General features: G+C 53.3%; 2 protein-coding genes across 3 annotated transcripts; one reads left to right on the top strand and one right to left on the bottom strand.

The window, feature by feature from the left end:
• Window positions 1-7,117: 7,117 nt before the first annotated feature.
• Window positions 7,118-11,431, top strand: METTL27 (methyltransferase like 27). 2 transcript variants are annotated; one of them, XM_070362312.1, is made up of 6 exons: window positions 7,118-7,170; window positions 7,460-7,577; window positions 8,100-8,228; window positions 8,441-8,576; window positions 8,956-9,048; window positions 11,050-11,431. In XM_070362312.1, exons 2-6 carry the CDS (start codon window positions 7,461-7,463, stop codon window positions 11,310-11,312), a joined length of 738 nt encoding a protein of 245 aa, XP_070218413.1. In that variant the 5' UTR covers window positions 7,118-7,170; window position 7,460; the 3' UTR covers window positions 11,313-11,431. The 2 variants fall into 2 exon arrangements, with proteins under 2 accessions (XP_070218413.1, XP_005892938.3); XM_005892876.3 differs by having other exon boundaries at window positions 7,133-7,170; window positions 7,457-7,577.
• A 900-nt stretch (window positions 11,432-12,331) lies between these two features.
• Window positions 12,332-14,049, bottom strand: CLDN4 (claudin 4). Its single transcript, XM_005892850.3, has one exon. The coding sequence runs from the start codon at window positions 13,785-13,787 to the stop codon at window positions 13,158-13,160; it is 630 nt and encodes a 209-aa protein (XP_005892912.1). The 5' UTR covers window positions 13,788-14,049; the 3' UTR covers window positions 12,332-13,157.
• Window positions 14,050-19,347: the final 5,298 nt, after the last annotated feature.

Genomic DNA, 19,347 nt, shown 5'->3' with positions numbered 1-19,347 from the left:
ACTTCAGTTGTTTCACTGCTTTCCATTTCTTGTGGAAATTCATTTCTGCACAGCTGACGGGCCTTGTCATGACCACCGGGCCCTGGTGGCCAGGATTCCGCGCTCTCACTGCCGCAGCGGGATTTCAGTCTCTGGCCAGGAACCAGAAACCCTGCTTCCAGCCACTGCGGGCCCAGGCCACCAGAGATCATTACCACCCCCTCCTCACCCCCAGACTGTTTTTCTGTTATGTGACCCTTTCCTCCAGTGGTGTCCATGGCCCCGGGAAAGATCGTTTTGGGCAAAGGTTCTAGAAACTTGAGATGGAACGATCAAAGGAGATAAAAATGTGTTGTCAGAGAAAAGGTCTCCCCACCCTAGGCTAGAACAGGGGAAAGAATAGAGTGGGTTACGGGGGGAGAAGTCCATGAGGCCTGGGGCCATGCCTGGGTGGGGGGAGCACAGTGGTGTCCAGAGACCACCAGCACCCCCACACACAACATCTTATATGGCAAGTCTCTTGTTTCAGCAGGAGTCTTAGATACAGGTACCCACAAATTGTGCAGGCTGGTGAGCAGGACACCACTGAGGGGCTACACAGGCAGATGGGACAAACAGCCCCACCAGGGACCCTCCCCTCCAACCAGGGCTTCTCCTAGAACAACCCAAGGCCACCCTCTGCTGGTCTAACTGAGCTGCCTTTATCGGAGCCAGCCACCTTACGTGAGGGTCACTCCCCACAGTGACATTCATCAGAGCGCCCATCCACTCCCAGTCAAAGCAGTGGTCCTGGACATGCAGAGGGTGGGTGACCAGAGGCTGGGACAGAAGACACCCCACCCTCACCACCACCACCAGAACAGGGTGGAGTGGGGGCTACATCTGACTCATCTCTGTGACTGCCTCCAGTGTCCTGCCCAGGACCTGGCAAACAGAAGGTAAACAATAAATATTTATGGGCTGAAATGGCACATGAGGCTGCAGAGATGGGGCCCGGGTGTCATCTGGTTGAGCTAGCCGCCATCTCCGCCCCACCTCCCCCCGACTCAGTGATGATTCAGGGGTGGTCATGTGACCCATTCTGGCCAATAGGAGGATGCAGAAGTCATGGGGTGGGGCTTCTAATAAAGCTTTGGTGACAGAATAAACTCAGCTGGCCTGGCTCTGTGCCCTTTCCCCTTTGTCCTATTGGGAGGTATAGTCGCTGCCACAGACATGAGGACAAAGGCCTCCATACAAAAGGAAGCGGAGAGAGAAGGGGACAAAAGCCAGGGTCCCTGATGATGTGACTGAGCCCCAGACCATGCTTCCTGTCTGAGACCTGTAAATCCCTCTCTGTTGAAGCCACACGTACACAAGTGAAGTGAAGGGAAGTGAAACTCACTCAGTCGTGTCCGACTCTTTGCAACCCCATGGACTGTATGTAGTCCGTGGGATTCACCAGGCCAGAATACTAGAGCCGTACCCTTCTCCAGGGGGATCTTCCCAACCCAGGGATCAAACCCAGGTCTCCTGCATTGCAGGCAGATTCTTTACCAGCCGAGCCACTCAGGGGTCTATTATTTGCAGCGGGTTCACATGTTCTTGATACAGGTCTAGGCTAAGATAGGTCGGGTTGGGATCTTGGCTAATGTCAGTGAAAGCGTTAGTCATTCAGTCATGTCCGACTCTTTGTGACCCCATGGACTGCAGCCCACCAGGCTCCTTTGTCCATGGAATTCTCCAGGCAAGAATATTGAAGTGGGTTGCCATCTCCTTCTCCAGGGGATCTTTCTGACTCAGGGGTTGGACCCGGGTCTTCCACATTGGGGGCAGCCTCTTTACCGACTGAGCCCCCAGGGAAGACTGGTGTCAGGGTGTTACCAAACCAAACTTGGGTTTGCTGGCCCACATGAAGCAAAGTCAAGGTACTGACACAGGGTCGTGGGGAAGGAAAGTATAGCGTTTATTGTAGAGCCCACCAAGAATGGGCAGCTTGTGCTCAAAAGACCCAGACTCCCTTATAGCTTTCAGGGAAGGGTCCTTAAAGGCAACACTTGGGGAGAGGGCTGCAGAGTGCATGACTTTCTTCTGATTGGTTGGTGAGGTGGTGTTCCAGGAATGTCATCAAGCTCCATCCTCAACCTCCCCGTTTCCAACTGACGAATCTGCGATCTTCCTTTTGGTCTCAGCATGGAGTCACCATCCTCCACCTGGGTGGGGGCCTTAGTTCCTGCAGAACAGCTCCAAGATATGTGTCAGATGGTTACGTATGTTCCTTAAAGAGGAACTAGGACTCTGTTTTATAGCTGAATTATTGTCATTATTTTCTCGCTTAACTGCTTTTCCTTTGTTTCACGTTCCCTCACTTCCCTAGTTAGTAATGCTTGTGCCTGCTCTTTGGAACTCAGGGCAGCCCTAGGAGACTAAAGCCATTTTCTGTAAACAGGAACCTGGCAACACAGAGAGGCTTTTGCGCTCAGGAGGGTTTCATTCCCCCCTTTTCTTTGGTACTCCTCAATCCTGAGGGGAGCGGGTATGAGACAAGAAAGAGAACAACGTTTTGGATAGAGGTTAATCATAAACTCAGCAGGGGAACTCTTTCAGGGGAGGAAGAAATTTTCCTCTACCCTTCCAGGTTCTCCTGGCTGACCTAAGATTTAAATTGACATGAGATTAACAAGAGAAAATCAAACAGAAGTTTAATAACATATATTGGTGGCTCCAGTGGTAAAGAATCTGCCTCCCAGTGCAGGAGACGTGAGTTCGATTCCTGGGTGGGGAGGATCCCCTAGAGAAGGAAATGGCAACCCACTCCAGTTTTCTTGCCTGGGAAATCCCATGGACAGAGGCTTGTGGGCTACAGTCCATGGGGTCACAAAGAGTCAGACACAACTGAGGGACTAACAACTACATACATGGAAGAGACCCCGGGAAAACTGAGTAACTCAACAAAATGGCTGAAACACTCACTTTAAATACTCTCGTCAGCTAAAGATAAAGGAGGATGTTGGGGTAGGGGTCTGGAACGTCAAAAAGGAAGAATGCAGGACTTTCTTGGCCCAGTGATTAAGTGGTCCAGTGATTAAGAATCTGCTTCCCAATGCGGAGGACTCGGGTTCCATCCCTGGTTGGGAAACGAAGATCCCCCATGCTGAGGGGCAATTAAGCCTATGAGCGACAGCCTGTGTACCACGACAGAAAGATCTACAAAAAGAGTGTGCTACGTAAAGATCCCAAGTGCTGCAAAGACCCAACACAGCCAAATAAACAAACATGTTAAGAAAAAAGGAAGAAGGCCATTGGTATCGACAGAAAAGTACATGTTTGGTAAACAAAAGCTTTGCTGGGCCAAGCAGAGATAATGGGGCAGAGAGAGGACTCTGATCTCCAGGCACTTCCTGGAATTTCCCCCCACCACACCTAGCTCACATTCTTTGCAGATATCTATGGCCATAGCTCTATCTAAATATTTTAGGCAGTTAGGGGGAAGGTCAAAGTTTCTTTTTTTGCCACACCAAGAGGCATGTGAGATCTTAGTTTCCCAACCAGAGATCAAATCTGTGTTCCTGCTGTGGAAGCATGATGTCTTAACCACTGCACCACCAGCGCAGTCCCAAAGCTTCTTTCTGAGTCTTAATAAAACCATGCACCTCAGATTCGGGTTTAAACCCACATCCCAGGACTCAAACTCAGCCAGAAACCATTGTCTCTTAGTTGAGTTCACGCTCCTGGTCTCAGGACCTAATAAAGCTCAGGTTCTTTATGTCAAATTGCAGAAAGAATTCAGGGAGAAACAAAGTGATAGGTAAGAAGTGAATTTATTGAGCTGACCAAAAAGTACCTTCTATTTTTTAAATAAAAATAAATGACATATTTTTTGTTCTCACCAAGAGCTTTATTGAACAATATAGTCACCATTTTGTTCCACTACCTTCTGCCATTTTTCAGGCAACTTCATCATTTCGTCTTCCCCAAATTTTTTTATCTTTTTGAGCAAAAAAAAAAAAAAACTGTTCCAGGTGCCTCTTACAGTTTTCCAGGGAATTGAAAATTTCTCCATTAACAGAATTTTGTAGGGACTTCCCTGGTGGTCCAGTGGTTAAGACTTTGCCTTCCAGTGTAGGGGCTTCGGGTTCGATCCCTAGCTGAGGAGCCAAGATCCTACATGTCTCATGACCAAAAAAAAAAACAAAACAATATAAAACAGAAACAATATTGTAAAAAATTCAATAAAGACTTAAAAATTTTTTTCAGATAATTTGTAAAGACTAAAATAAATGGACATCCAAAGGTGCAATGTTTGGCAAATACAGCAGATGAATCAGAACTTACTAGCCAAAATGTAACAGTCTTTGCCTGATCATCAAAGAAACATGTGGTCTTGCCTTATCCTATTGGAACATTATGTGTTTTCTATTGACTAATTCTGGATGTTTTTCACTGCTTTCAATTGGTCTGAGAGCAGTACTTGTTGAAAGTAATCACTTGATTTTTCCAGAAGGAACTCCCTTCCTATCCCAACATATATACAACATCCCCTTCTTTGAATGAAGACCTGGCTTTGGTATGGTTGGTGGTGATTCATTTCACTTGCCCCACAATCTCTTCCATCCACATTATTATACAGTATTCACTTTTCATTGCCCATCATAATTTGCTTTAAAAACAGAAGGTTTTCATTACATTTCAGTAGAGAATCACATGTGGAAATATGGTCAAGAAAATATTTTTCAAATAAGTTATGTGAAACCCAAACATCAAAGTGATTAACATAACCAAGCTGGTACAAATGATTTTCAAAGCTTAATTTGGATATTTTGAGTATGTAGGCTATCTCCCGCATGGTATAATGTTGATTGTTCTCAAGGTCTCAATTGATTGCTATTAACTTAAACCCGTCTACCTGACTGTGGAGCACCACCCAACAAAAAAGTCTCTAACATGAAACTTCACAATCACTTTTGACACGTTTGATCGGTCACATCTTCTCCATACACTGCATAAATTTTTTTTTTTTTTTTGCATTTCAATTGTATTTTTACCTTTCTTGAAATAATATAGCATTTTATGAAGAAAACATGGCTTTTTTTTTCCATCTTCAATATTAAAATGGCTACACAAAAATTCACCAGCTTTGATGTTTTTTTAATGCACAGATACAGCAGCTGTCACAGTCTAACAGAACTGTTTCCAATCAAGTTAAAGACAACTAAGCACTATTCCCGAAAAAAATTAACAAATTTAGACAGAAACACACTCCAGAGAGTGTTGGCCATTTCAGAAGGCAAGAGGCCCTGATACATGGGGTGATTAGTTTTTATGGGCTAGGTAACTTCATAGGCTAATGAGTGGGAAGATTATTCCAACTATTTTGGATAAGGGGAGGAGATTTCCAGGAATCGGGCGACTGTCCATTTTTGGCCTTTTATGGTCAGCCTCAGTCAGACCTGTCATCTCACCGATGGGTGTGTCATATAGTCTATGATAGTCGCTCAGAGGTTAAAGCATCTGCCTACAATGCGGGAGACCCAGGTTCCATTCCTAGGTTGGGAAGATCCCCTGGAGAAGGAAATGGCAACCCACTCCAGTATTCTTGCCTGGAGAATCCCATGGAGGGAGGAGCCTGGTAGGCTACAATCCACAGGGTCACAAAGAGTCGGACACGACTGAGCTACTTCACACATACATAATGAATTACACAGTTCATTGTGGGTTCATGTCCCATCTGAAGCACAGCTGGGTTCATGTCCCCTGTGAGGCACGACTGGGTTTGAGAATGAGATGGTTGCATGGCATCACCGACTCAATGGACATGAGTTTGAGCAAACTCCGGGAGATGGTGAAGGATAGGAAAGCCTGATGTGCTGCAGTCCATGGGGTCACAAAGAGTCAGACACGACTGAACAACAACAGTGAATTACAATGAGCTTGTAACGAGGCTCAGGGTCTGCTGGAAGTTGAATCTTCTGCCATCTTGGACCTAGTGGGTTCTAACCAGTTTGTCATACCCTCAACGGCTATGTCATCCTTTTAAAAGTTGTGCCCTGGCCCTTTCCCCCCTGTTTCATCAGGGAAAGGCAAATACCATAGGATATCACTTGTATGTGGAATCTAAAATATGACATCGATGAACTTATCTACAAAACAGAAACAGACATACAGAACCGACCAGTGGTTGCCAAGGGAGAGGTTGGGATTTGCAGCTACAATCTATTATCTATAGAATGGATAAACAACAAGGTCTTACTGTATAGCACAGGGAACTATATTCAATATCCTTTGGTGAACTATCATGAAAAAGAATACGAAAAAGAGCATGTGATATTACTGTTGTTGTTTAGTCACTACGTCGTGTCCAACTCCTGTGACCCCTTGGACTGTAGCTTGCCAGGCTTCTCTGTCCATGGGATTTCCCAGGCAAGAATACTGGAGTGGGTTGCCATTTCTTTCATATATAACACATACACAATAGTTACTGTAGTAGACAAATTCTAAAATCTCAGTGGCTTAACAATATGAAAGTTTTTTTGTCGTTCATGTTACAATGCAATGCAGGTTGGTAGAGAGGACACTGCCCCACACAATCTAGGGCCCAGATTCCTCCATCTACAGACCCACTCTTCTCTGGTGCTTGGAGCCTGCTCCATAGCCAGAGATTGTGGGTTCATGTCCCATCTGAAGCACAACTGGGTTCGAGTCCCAATCTGAGTTGTTTGGTTTCAGCAGCACTAGACGCACTTCAAGTGCTCAACAGCCATTTGAACAGCGTGTATTATAAAACAAAGCCATCATCCGTTCTACTGGACAGCCTCGCATGGATCTTGGTGACTATTCTAAAACTGAAGGCTGATCCTACGTCCCTCTTTGTCCCGCCGGAATTCTAAGGCTCCTACTGCCTAAAAGCTGAGGCTTTGGGGAAGCATAAAGGACGTCAGGAGCCGGGAGGAAAAAGAAATACACCTCCACCGGGATACCTTTCAAAGTGTCTCTGAAGATTCTGGAATCTTTCCAGGCTGAAGGCGTTCCCAAGAACTTTGAACTCATTGGCTGGTGGTGGAGGGACGGGTTGCCAGCGCTTTGCTCTGATTGGGCATTTTCTCTCAGCGGAAAACCAATCATTGAGGGTGATGGGGGCGGGGCCAGGCTCGCAGTACAGGCCCCGCCCAGCGTTCCGGAGCCCACCCACCTCCCTGGCGGGTCAGATTGGCGGTGAGTTCTGACCACCTACGTCTTAAGGGCCCTTCTACCCTGGAATCCCTCTCACCAAGGCCGATTGGGAGACGAGGGCAGGTCCTCCCCCTGCCCCCCACCGCGGGAAACACCCCTTCCGCAGCCCTGAGCCCCCAGGTGTCCAGCCTCGCCCTCTCTGTGCTTAGTGTTCCTTCCTGTGAAATGGGATTGCATTGTTCCCCGGGCAGAGGCATCCTGACAGCCTCCTCTGCTCCGCACGAGAGTGGGAGGGGGTTAGAGCTTTAGGTGGGCCATGTCCCCACAGCAGGATGGCGGAGGGCAGGAGCCTGCCCGAGGTGCGTGCGCTGGTTGGGGCTTCGCATGGCATCACTGACCTGGCCCACAAGCTTCACTTCTATGACCAATGGGCTCCGAACTATGACCAGGTAAATCGGCCATGTCCTCACCTCTGCTCTCCTCCGCTCACCTGGCCTCAGTTTTCCTGTCTGTAAAGCCGGAATAGTAAGCCTAGAATCATCCCAGGGAGATGAATGTGAGAGTGAAGTAAGATCTGGGTGCAACCTCCAGCCCTGTCTGCTCTCCATCCAACTCCTCTTCAGCCCAACCACGGTGGCCCTGCCCTCTGATCCTCTTCCAGATTGGCAGCCCCTAGAGACCAGGAGCCAAGACCTCCTCACCCAGGTACAGGAGTCCAGGCAGAGGAGCTGCCTGGACGAGGTGCTGTGAGCGATCACAATGAATTAAGCAGACAGCGATGCCAAGGCCCACAGAAAGGGCCCACTGGGAGAGAAAGGCACCTCACACCTGCGTCTCCCCTCACTGTAGTTCCACCAGATCCTGGGCCCCCAGCACACACATACAGCTTGGCTTGGTTGACTCTACCCCACAAGAAGGGCCCCTAAATGCTGGAGCATGGGGTGGTGGTTGGCTCAGCATTCTGTCCCCAGGATGTGGCTGCCCTGCAGTACCGTGCTCCCCGTCTCGCAGTTGACTGCCTCATGCAAGCCCTTCCAGGTCCACACCACGCTGCCCTGATCCTGGACGCGGCCTGTGGTACTGGCCTTGTGGCTGCAGAGGTGAGGCCACCCCAGACCCCCTTCCCTCCCATCAGCCCCTACTTGCTGAAAATTCCTACTACCCCAGCCCCAGATCCCCACTTGCCTGCTCAGACTCACTGTTTCCAGACACTGGGGCCACATCCACCATGGGGCCCACTGTCCTCCTCAACGTGTGGGGACCCACCTGGGAGGTGGCAGGTGTGAACTGTGAGTGGGTTCCCCCACCCCAGCTGCAGGCTCGGGGCTTCCACCAGCTGCATGGGGTGGATGGAAGCCCAGGGATGTTGGATCAGGCCCGGGCCCGCGGCCTCTACCAGTGCCTCAACCTCTGCATCCTGGGCCAGGAGCCACTACCCAGCGCTGAAGGTACTTACCCTCCCCCCTTGACAGCCCAAGGCCCACCCTCTGACCTAGCCCACCTGACAGCTGACAGAGCCCCTTCCTTTTGCCAAGACGCCATCCCCCTTGCCTAGCCCTCCCCAAGTCCCCTCCCACACCGAGCCCCTCAATCTCTCATTGAGGGACAATTTCGCATTGAGATGCTTCCTCTGAAACCTCCATCCCATGACCTTATCTCAGTCCAGGACTGAGCCACAGCTGCCATATGGCCCAAGGGATCATGGTCCTGCAGACCCTAGCAGCAGGCCTGGTCCCTCCCCAGTGCCCACCATGAACACCATCCTCCAGGGTGGTCTGAGGCCACACTGAAGCCAAACCACCACATCATGTCCGCACGCCCACACAGGGACCTTTGACGCGGTGCTGATGGTGGGTGCCCTCAGTGATGGCCAGGTGCCCTGCAGCGCGATACCTGAGCTCCTGCGAGTTACCAAGCCAGGTGAGAAGCAGCCCATCCAACCACACCCACGCACACCTTCCCTTCTCCACACGCACAGACACAAGCCTCAGAACCCCTCAGGCCAAGCGAGGTGTGTGGTGGCGTTGTGCCTGGGGTCACACAGCCTAGCATCTCAGCCACCAGCTTCCAGCCCAGCCTCGGCCTCAGCTGCCACCATCAACAGACCCAGGTGGTCATCTTGCCTCTCAGCCTTTGGGAAACCAGAAACAGCTCCACTCCTTTTTGGCCTCTGCATCTTCACCAATAAGCAGAATGCCACAGTCCCTTCCCCACAAGCGTTGCAGTGAGAATTGGGTGAAGTAGTGTCTATCAGGGCTTCCCTGGTGGCTCAGACAGTAAAGAATCTGCCTGCAATGTGGGAGACCTGGGTTCGATCCCTGGATCAGGAAGATCCCCTGGAGAAGGGAATAACTAACTACCTACTCCAGTATTCTTGCCTGGAGAATTCCACGGACAGAGGAGCCTGGCAGGCTATAGTCCGTGGAATCGCAACAAGCTGGACACGACTGAATGATTTTCACTTGCTCACTCAGGGTCTATAAGGCCTGTATTTCAATCCTGGCACATAGTAGGGGCTCAGTTCAGTTCCCTCATCTTCCAGCTTCCCCACTAACTCAGAGCCAGCCATTAGAAGAGTCTCTTTCACTTTGAAGGCCTCAGTTCTCTTATCTGTGAAATGGAGCGACAGATATAAGCACTTTTCTATAAACTCCACACACGGGGCTGGTGTGCAGCTAGGGATTGTGGTTACTGTGTTCCTACTGTGTGCCTTACCCCATGGGAGCCTCTGGACTGGAGAGAAGGTACACACGCACCCCACACACCCTGGGAAGGGGCCAGGGGAAAAACACCAGGCTGGAGGTAGGCCCCAGGAATGTGGGTGTTCAGTCCTCCTAGAATTCAGGGAAGAGAGGCATCTCCCACTTCTGGCATGGGTGATGGGGGGGGGGGTGACACGCAGGCGCACAGTCTAAGCAAAGTCCCAGGCAGAAAGGAGAGTGATGAAGTATGAGGATTCTGTGGTTAAGACCTGGCTGAAGCACAGCATCTGGAAGCCCGAAGGTGCCCTATCCCAGCAAAACCTCATCTACTCCTGCCCGCAGGGCCCAGCAGGGGCTGTGGTTAAATCAGGGCAGGTCCGGGCAGGCTTCACCCTCAGGGAACCACAGAGGCTGACAGATGCAAGGACATTGTGTTGGGGTCAGAGAGAGAGGTAGTGATCAGGCTCAGGGGGACAGGAAACTTCCATCACCTGTATCAGTAAGGAGACCAGGCCACCTTGCCCAGCCTGGGCTTGCCAGACCCCTTAGCTGGCCAATCTGCCTGCCCACAGGTCACAGGCTCTTCTGCTTCAGAGCCTTTCCTCTACAAAGCCCCCTCTCCACCAGTAGCACCCTGCTTCTCCTTACCTCCTCCTCCAGGAAGCCTTCCAGACCCCTGTCTCTCCTGAGTATATCTGAGCCCGTGCTGGGCATACAGTAGGTGCCTAGAGAAGACCTGGAGGGACGAGGTCACTCATTCATTCAGCCAGTGCTTATTGAATGTGCTGGCCTTCCTGTGAGACAGGGTAACCTTCCTCGCTTTGTAAGCTGGGAAACTGAGGCGCCAAGAGGTGAAGGGACTTGCTCTAGGTCCAAAGCCCATGAGTGTTCAGACACAACCATACCCTCCAGCAGACAGACTGGGTGAGCAGTGAGAAGGTAGCCCCCTCTGTCAAGGGGATTCAGCCAAGAATTCCCAGCGGAAAGGATCCTTGAGCCTTGAAAGGTACATAGGAGGCCATCAAGCTGGGGGAGCAGAAGGTATGCCTGGGGGAGGGGGCAGTGGGCCCCAGAGGCTTGGAGATGGAAAACAGCCGGCCTGGGTTCAAAGCTGGGAGGACTTCTGCCTGTGAGGATGCGAGTGGGAAGGGGACAAACTTCCCTGTCCCTGGCTCCCGCCCTCCCCCCACTCACCTGCTCCTCTCCCACTCCTCCCCAGGTGGGCTGGTGTGTCTGACCACCAGGACCAACCCATCTAACCTGCGATACAAAGAGGCCCTGGAGGCTACCCTGGACAGGCTGGAGCAGGCCGGGGCATGGGAACGCCTGGTGGCCCGGCCTGTAGACCAGTGGGAACTGGCCACGTCCGAGCTCGAGGTGAGGCCTGGCACCTCCGACAGTGACGGCTTCATCTCCGGTATCATCTACCTGTACCGGAAGCAGGCGGCAGCCCAGGCTGAGGGAGGGAGGCCCGGTGCCTAGCCCCCAGCTGGCCTTTAACCCTCCTGTGGCCTCACCCTCTGCTTTGCCTGTAAAATGAAGCCAGTGAGTCACCCCTGCCCCCAGGAGAGCTGTGCCTATTAAATGAGACCCAAAGTGGGCATCAGAATTCTGGCGCTGTGGTTTTTCTCACCCCCCGCCAGAGTGACGTCTGTCTCAGTGGGAGACAGAGGGAAGAAACAGGACAAAGAGGCCCCCACCCCTGGCTGTCCCTGGGCCTTGGCATGCAGGGCCACAGATGCGACTCCGTGACTCCTCCCAGCGTGGAGGGCCCCCTCCCTCTAACCCACAGACCAGGAACCCATGCTCACACATCTGGCCGAATACTTTCACGTGTCCTGGGTTCGGTTTCCTCATCTCTAAAGGGATTGGAATGCAGAGTGGAGGATCTCAGGGCGTAGCTTGGAGGCTGCCCCAGAGCCGGGCAGGTGAAAGGGCCTGGGTGACTAGTCAGCACCAGCACTGGTGGGGATGTGCCCAGGGCCGATGATAACTCCTCCATACAGGAGCCACAGGAAGGCTTCATGGAGGAGGAGGCGGGGAGCCGGGCCTTCAGGACTAACAGGGTTCAGAGGGTGGAGGAGGGAAAAAAGACATTCCAGGCTGAGGGCAGGGACAGCCTGAGCACAGGCTGGGAGAAAGGATCTGGAGGGTGAGCTGACCAGCCTGGCAGCCCAGACAAACCTGGAACAAAAGTGGGAGAGGGCAGGTGGCCCATCCCCCAGGGCTGGCTGTTCTCCTGTGTCCTCCCTTCTAGGGTCCCCAGCACTTCACGAGGATCCTGGGCTTTACACTGACAAACAGAGGGCTTGAGCAAGGTGGCTACAAAGGTCAGGGCCAGTTTCCATGCCTCACAGTTCCCCAATATCAGTTTTGTTAAGTCTTCCCATCCCAGCCACTCCACGGGGGTCCTGCCCCTTACCAACCCCCTGCCCAGGCCTCCAACCCCGCCCCTCCACCCCATGTCCACAACTGAAATCAGATCAATACAGAGAATTCCTGTGCACAGGTCCCATTTATTGTAGAAAATAATAGCAATTACCGTGACAAATAGCTTAAATTACAAAACAGAAACCACGTAGGAGGCAGGGGAAAGCCCCAGGACTTCCTGGGATGAGGGCCAGAGAAAGAGTATTCCTTCTGCCCTCTCCAGGCTGCCAATGACCTTGGCAGGGGCGGAGGATCCAGAGGTGGCCAGGATCAAGGGGCTGGGGGCCACGGTCGGGGGCTGGAGGGGTGCAGGCAGCTTGGGCCACCTCTGTGGCCTCCTCCCCCACCACTACCCAAACCAGTTTGTAGCACCTCCACCCCTCCCCTCTAAACCTGTCCGTCCACTCTGTGCAACTAAGCTCCAAGGGCAGGTAGGTGAGCAAGGCGGCCATTCTCATGACCCCAGGTTTCCGTGGGCAAGACCCAGCCTGAGTGCTCACTGGCCCAGCCAGAGAATGCTGGCAGAGTGGAGCAGGAAGGATGGAAGAAGGGGGACGGTGGTCAACGTGGGCCCCATGGTCCACTGAGCACCCTCTCAGAGGCAGAGCCCAAGCAAAGTCAAGGCTGAACTGTCCTGGCCAGCAGGAGCCAGCCCCCTGTGTCCACAGCCATTCAGAGGAGGGTGGCCCAGGAGTCTCTTTCCATTCCTCCTTGCTGGTGTTGGAGGTGGCATTGAGAAAGTGTCCGAGAGAGCTAGGAGGCTCTGGGGGCTGCTAACCCGGTCCCCTGCTGCCCATGGCCGGGCCATCCGCCTAGGGTCACAGATTGCAGTGAGCTCAGTCCAGGGAGAAACAAAGATGAAAGGAAAAAAAATTAAAAAGAGTCAACAGTAGTGCCTTAGACGTAGTTGCTGGCTGGGGCGGAGCGGGCGGCGGAGTACTTAGCCGAGTAGGGCTTGTCGTTGCGGGGCGGGCAGTTGAAGCAGAGCAGGGCCCCCCCAAGGATCAGCAAGCCAGCGGCGGCCCAGCCCACGTAGAGCGAGGCCCCCATCTCCCGCTTCTGGCCCGAGGCCACCAGGGGGTTGTAGAAGTCGCGGATGACGTTGTTAGCCGTCCAGGACACGGGCACCATCACCAGCAGGCCGGCCAGCAGGAACACCACGCCGGCCACGATCATGATCTTGGCCTTGGAGCTCTCATCATCCACGCAGTTGGTGCACTTGCCGCCCACCACCGACAACAGCACGCCAAACACGGCCAGGATGATACAGATGACGATGAGGGCACGGGCCGCCTGCAGGTCCTGCGGCAGCGCCAGCAGCGAGTCGTACACCTTGCACTGCATCTGGCCGGTGCTCTGCACCACGCAGTTCATCCATAGGCCCTCCCAGATGGTCTGCGACGTGACGATGTTGCTGCCGATGAAGGCCGTCACGCGCCACATGGGCAGCGCGCAGCTCAGGATGGCGCCCAGCCAGCCCAGCACGGCCAGCGCGATGCCCATCACCTGCAGCCCCATGGAAGCCATGGCTCAGCGTCGGCGAAGAGGCGAAGCGCGTCTAGGACCTGAAAAGGCGCTGAGGATCCGGCTCTGGAGGCTGTAGGAGTCCAAGAGCCGCGGACGGCTACTTCGCAGCAAGGCCTTACACCGGGAGGGAGTTCGGGGACAAAGCCAGTTGGAGCCGCTTCAGGCGTCTCTCCCGAGAGAGGCACAAACCCAGCGAATGTGACCCGATCAGTTCCCTTCCTGCCAACAGCTGCCACAAGCTCGCGGGCTCAAAACTGGAGCGGTTATATGGTGCTCCGCGGGAGGGGCGGAGGCCGAGGGAGGGCTTTCAGTCCCTGGAGCCGCCCCCTGACCAGTTCCTCTAGATTCCTGAGCCTGCCAACAAAGGGACTTTCAGGTCCCAGCCCTGGGCCCCTGAGTCACGATCCAGTCTCAGAGGAAACTGCCCTTTCCCCCTGCCCCCAGGCCCCTGTTGAGGTCACCCAGGAGACAGACACTGAGTCACAGCCTCCAAGCACCTGGACATCCCTGAGGGGCCAGAGGAGGAGTCAGGCCCAGCTGGGTTGGGGACCTGAAGAGAAGGATCCCCACGTCCCAGAGCTCCCTCATTCCAGGCTTCGATGGATGGACGGGGTGGGAGTGGGGGATTGTGTGACCACCTTCAGGGAGAGGGTCTGAGGATAGAGTCCTGGAAATGCCAAAGAGCAGCCCCACCTTGATTACTGTTGGCAGAGTCTGTATCAGCTTCATCACTGGCCTGATAATTATTAATAGCTAAGAGTCTCACCAGCCACCATCCTCACCTGAGGTCTGGACATTGGCCTGGTGAGGTCCAGTTTTAAGGAGCAAGGGGCTGGGGGGCGCCGGGACTCCTGGGTCCCTCACCTGCCCTCCTCCTCTCTCCCCACCATCACCTGGCTTCCCAGCCCTGCGGAGGATGGGTGTTGGAGGAGACACCTTTTTGGCCAAAGAGAGAAGGAAGCCTGCTCCACCCCACTCCCGGACCCCCAAGCTGAGAAGTTTCAGCCAGTTGCTGCTGGAGCTAAGTTGGCTTGGCCAGAACTAGGTGGTGGGGGAAGTCAGCAAGAGAAAGCCATGGGTCAGACTGTGGGGACTTCAGCCCAACAAACAGGTGTTTACTTAGTGAAGATACACAGAGCGGTCCTCCGATAAAGCCAGAGCGGGAGCAAAGTCCCACGAGACTTCGAAGGGGAGGGTTAAATCAGATGGAGTTGGAGATGGGGTTGCCAGGGAGGGGGCCTGATTGGGAGGAGGAGCTGCCTGGCTCAACTCCAGGCGGCACTGAATTCTTGGGTTGTGCAGCAGAGGACTCTGAGGACAGAAATCTCCATGGAGGGGTCCCCCTGGAGTTGGGCAAGGCAGCCAGACTAGGGGAAGGAGAACAGAGAGAGGGAACAGCGAGGACAAAGGTGCCCAAGGTGGGGAAATGCAGCCAGTTCTGGGAGCCAGACGGATTCAGAGGAATCCAGTCTGACCAGAGACAGGGGGAGTGGGGGAGGGGCCAGAGCGAAAGAGCCAGGAATGTCTGCCTCGGGCACCGCGGAGCCCTGGGCTGTGAACAGAGGCAGGGGATGCAGGCTGAGCGGCTTTCTGGGGGACTTCTCCGGTGATCCGGTGGGTAAGACTTCCCTTCCCAACGCAGGGGATGCTGGTTCGATCCGTGGTCAGGGAGCTAAGACCCTACATGCCTCCTGGGCCAAAAAACCAAAACATAAAACAGAAGCAGTATTGTAATGAATTCAACAAAGACTTTTTAAATGGTCCACATACAAAAATAAATTAAAAAAAAAAAAAAAAGAAGGGGGAGTCTCTGGAGACAGAATGAAGATGAAAGCAGGCAGAGGACCAGGAAGGGCCTGATTCAGGGCCGAGGACTTTGGGAACCTAAAGAAGCAGCCATTATGGAGGTGAGAGAGAGTGGCCAGGCTCATCCTGACTGGATCAAGGGCACCCTACGTGATCCACGTGCTGCAGAGCTCCACATGCTGGGGAACTCATCCCAGGGGCCAGGGCTCCCATTAGTCCCCGAGCCCCCAGCATCATCCAGCCCCATGCCTGACGCCCTGGGGCAGCTGGGTGTATAATCCAACCCAGACAGTGTTCCTTGAGCTTCCTGAAAGAGAGCTTGCGTGATTTGGGTGGAAGCCTTCTGTGAGCTATCTGAAGTGTGCTGATGGCCCGTGGAACCACAGGGCTGGCGGGCATCACCTAGCTTGATGGAGAAGCTGAAGTCCTGTACTATGGTTGACTGTAAACACTTCGGTCTCCCCTACAAGGCTGGGGGCTCCACCGGCCATCAGCACGCTTCAGATAGCTCACAGAAGGCTTCCACCCAAGTCACGCAAGCTCTCTTTCAGGAAGCTCAAAGAACTGTGTCTGGGTCAGATTAGACACAAAGCCTCCGCCCCAGGGCGTCAAGCCTGGGGCTGGACGATGCTGGGGGCTCCTGAGGATATTCAACCTCAGAGCTCAGTGCCCAGTTTGACACATACTGGGTGCTCAGTAAGGCAGGAGGCATTATTCCGGTTCCCCTCCCCCGGCCTCACTCCCAAGCACACACAGCAACACAAACAGGGATGGTTTCTGCCAGGACCACGCCTTCCTGGCGTTTTCCTTACAAGGCTTTGAGGAACGGCACGCACACAGGCTGTGGACTGAGCAACAGAGATAACTACCCTTTGAGATGCAGGATAAGTGCTTCTCTGGGATGACCTCATCACAGCCTGCCCATCAGTGAGCCAGGCAAAGACTCTTACTGCCTCTGCACAGACGGGTAAACTGAGGCCTAGAGAGGGCTGGGGAGGGGAGAGCTTGCCCAACATGGGGCGGGCCGGTCATCCCAGCCCTTCTGTAAGGTTTCTGCCTACAGGAGTGAATTGGCCAGATGGCCAGGCCTTCATTCACTCCACGACAGCCCCTGCCAACTTCCGGCTCTCGTTCTGGGACACCGTCAGCTGGCACTTGGAGAAGCAGGAGTAGGGGTGGGGAAGCACTCAGGCCCTAGAACCTTCTACGTGTGGCCCAACAGAAATGACTAAGAAGCTGTCCTTCCCAGCTCAGCCAAGCACATCAGAGATGGGGGAGGGGCTGAGAGCTAGAGGGGTGGACAGCTGCAGGAGAGCCCCAGAGGACAAGCTAAGGGGGGAGGTGTGGGGGTGGGTAGGGGGGCTCTGTGGGGGAGCTCAGGCAGAGCTGGAGGTGCCCAGGTATGAAAGAGAATTAGGAGCCGGTCCTGGGGGAGCCATGAACCCTCTGCACATGAGTGGAGCTGGAGAGCTATTTGTTGATGCTTCATTTATGCCAGGAGACACTGGCTGGGCCCCTCCCAGGAAAAGGAAAAACACCAGTAAAGCCAGAACACTTCTGCTACACCCACTCCGGCTCCCCAAGCCTGGTCCTCCCAACAGCTTAGACAACCTTTCACTGTGACACTTTAATAATGTGTCTGCCATTCATCACTTTTGCTTTTGAGGCTGGGAGGGCAGAGTTAGCACTTACATCTTTTTCTTTCTCCCAACAGACACTAATTTTATGCCAATAGAATTGTGTCTTACACTTTTCTAAGTGCTAAGTTGTGTCCAACTCTTTTGTGACCCCATGCACTGTAGCCCACCAGGCTCCTCTGTCCATGGGATTTTCCAGGCAAGAATACTGGAGTGGGTGGCCATTTCTTTCTCAAGGGGATCTTCCTAACCCAGGGATCAAACCCACGTCTCCTGCCTTGGCAGATGGGTTCTTTACCACTGAGCCACCACATGCTGGTTTTTTAAATCTATGATAACCCTCTTTCCCAACCAGATCATCTCACCCATCCCTGCCCATAACCTCTCACCAGCCCTGTGACCTCGGGGGAAGCCAGCTCCACATCTGAGCATCACCTCTCTTTGAAAACTGAAGGCGTTAGCACCTCTCCCAGATGTGAAATAAGATGAGGATATGAAAATCCTTTGTGAGCTGAAAAGCTTGAAGAGGAAAGAGCCAAGTTTATGTCCCAAACCAACAGCCCCTCAGCTCTGGTTCCACTAGGACTTCTCAGACCAGGGTCCCCAGGGCCCCAGGGGCTCAGCCAAGTCTTTGATCACAGCACACACACACACACACACACACACGCACAGTGCTCGTGCCCAGCTCCCTGAGTGTCCCTGGGAAAGGGACAGATAAAGTGTCTCATCCAACCCTGAGGTGCTCTGCTACCTTCTGAACTTTCTTTGTCCCTCCCTGGTCTGTGCGGGTCCACCAGACCCCTGCCAGGCACCCAGAAGAACCTCTGAGGGTTGAGCAGACCCAGGTCTCGGCCCCTTCACTCATCTTATGGGACCTGGAACTCCAAAGCCAGTAAGTCAGTGTCAGCTTAAAATCATTCTTCTTGTGACTTCCCTAGTGATCCAGTGGTTAAAGATTGCACGCTTCAAATGCAAGGGGTGCAGTTTCCATCCCTGGTGAGGGAACTAAGATCCCACATGCTGTGCAGTGCAGCCAAGAAAAAAAAAAAAGTTTATTCTTTCCCAGACATAACGTTTTGATCAGTATAAAACCAAATGGCTTTTTTGAAGAAAAAAAGAAGCAGTTTCACTCTCAGCTGAAAAATTAGTCTAGCCGAAAGTTGTTTCTAAATGACTTGTTTTTGCAGGAGTTCATTAACTTCTCTGCCCACGGACACAAGTTAAGATCCTGTTGTTTTTTAACCACAGACAATGTCATTAAGTTAAAAATTTGTTTAAGTTTCAGTAAATAATCTGCAAAGGGGCGTCCTAATTCCCTGCGAGTGTAAAGATTGTGTCACTGAGTCACTTGTGAGCCATCTCCCTGGATTGTCCTGGAAGCAGGATCTCCTAGATGCTTTCAGCAAACGGGTGTTCACATCCAAACCCGGGCCGATGTGCGCTGGCCACCTCTTGATGGCTCTAGCAACGATGGAGATTTCAGCAGGCAAGACCCAGCGCTGGCTGGGAGGGCTGGGTCCCCAGCTGGTACTTCCGAAATCTGGAGCAGAATGTGGTGTCTTCATGGCTCTCATCTAAGACGACCCCAACCATCCTTCAGTTGAGTCCCAGCTCTGTCACTACCGATTCTGTGATACTGGGCAATAGATTCAAACTCGCTCAGCCAATTTTCTCATCCAGGCAAGGAGGACGACAGCATCTCCCTCTGAGACTGGGAGGCTCCGTGAAAACAGGGAATCAAGGCCCACTTAGTCCACTGAGATTCTTCTGGCTGCCCTGACAAGGGTCTGGAGGGTCCAGCCCAGGCCCTAGAAAGCCACGGGCTCTGGGCTCAGAAGTGGAGGCCAGGCCCTCGGTTGAGCGGGTAGCCCTTCCGCCTGCGGCCTGACAGCCCACACTGGTGGCCCTCCTCCCCAGTTGGCCCAGGAAAGGGTAATGACAGGCCTGGTTGCACAAGAGGCCCAGCTGCCCAGCCTGGCTGGACTGGCTGAGCCAGTGCTGCCCCCAGGCTGGGCCCCACGTGTATGGAGGGAGAAGGCGGGGGGTGGGGTGGCATCTCCAAGGAGGAGGAGCAAGACCTTGCTGCTGGTTACAGTCCCATAGTCCAGGCAAGGCCA

This window comes from Bos mutus, chromosome 25 (assembly GCF_027580195.1).
Source record: "Bos mutus isolate GX-2022 chromosome 25, NWIPB_WYAK_1.1, whole genome shotgun sequence".
In the NCBI taxonomy this organism is placed as follows: Eukaryota; Metazoa; Chordata; class Mammalia; order Artiodactyla; family Bovidae; genus Bos; species Bos mutus.
This window is presented reverse-complemented; position numbering and strand designations above follow the sequence as displayed.

Coding starts and splice junctions, on each gene's coding strand:
- CLDN4 (XM_005892850.3), bottom strand. CDS start 13,787: ATGGCTTCCATGGGGCTGCAGGTGATGGGCATCGCGCTGGCCGTGCTG.
- METTL27 (XM_070362312.1), top strand. CDS start 7,461: ATGGCGGAGGGCAGGAGCCTGCCCGAGGTGCGTGCGCTGGTTGGGGCT. Junction 7,578..8,099: donor GGGCTCCGAACTATGACCAG/GTAAATCGGCCA, acceptor TTCTGTCCCCAG/GATGTGGCTGCCCTGCAGTA. Junction 8,577..8,955: donor GCCACTACCCAGCGCTGAAG/GTACTTACCCTC, acceptor ACGCCCACACAG/GGACCTTTGACGCGGTGCTG.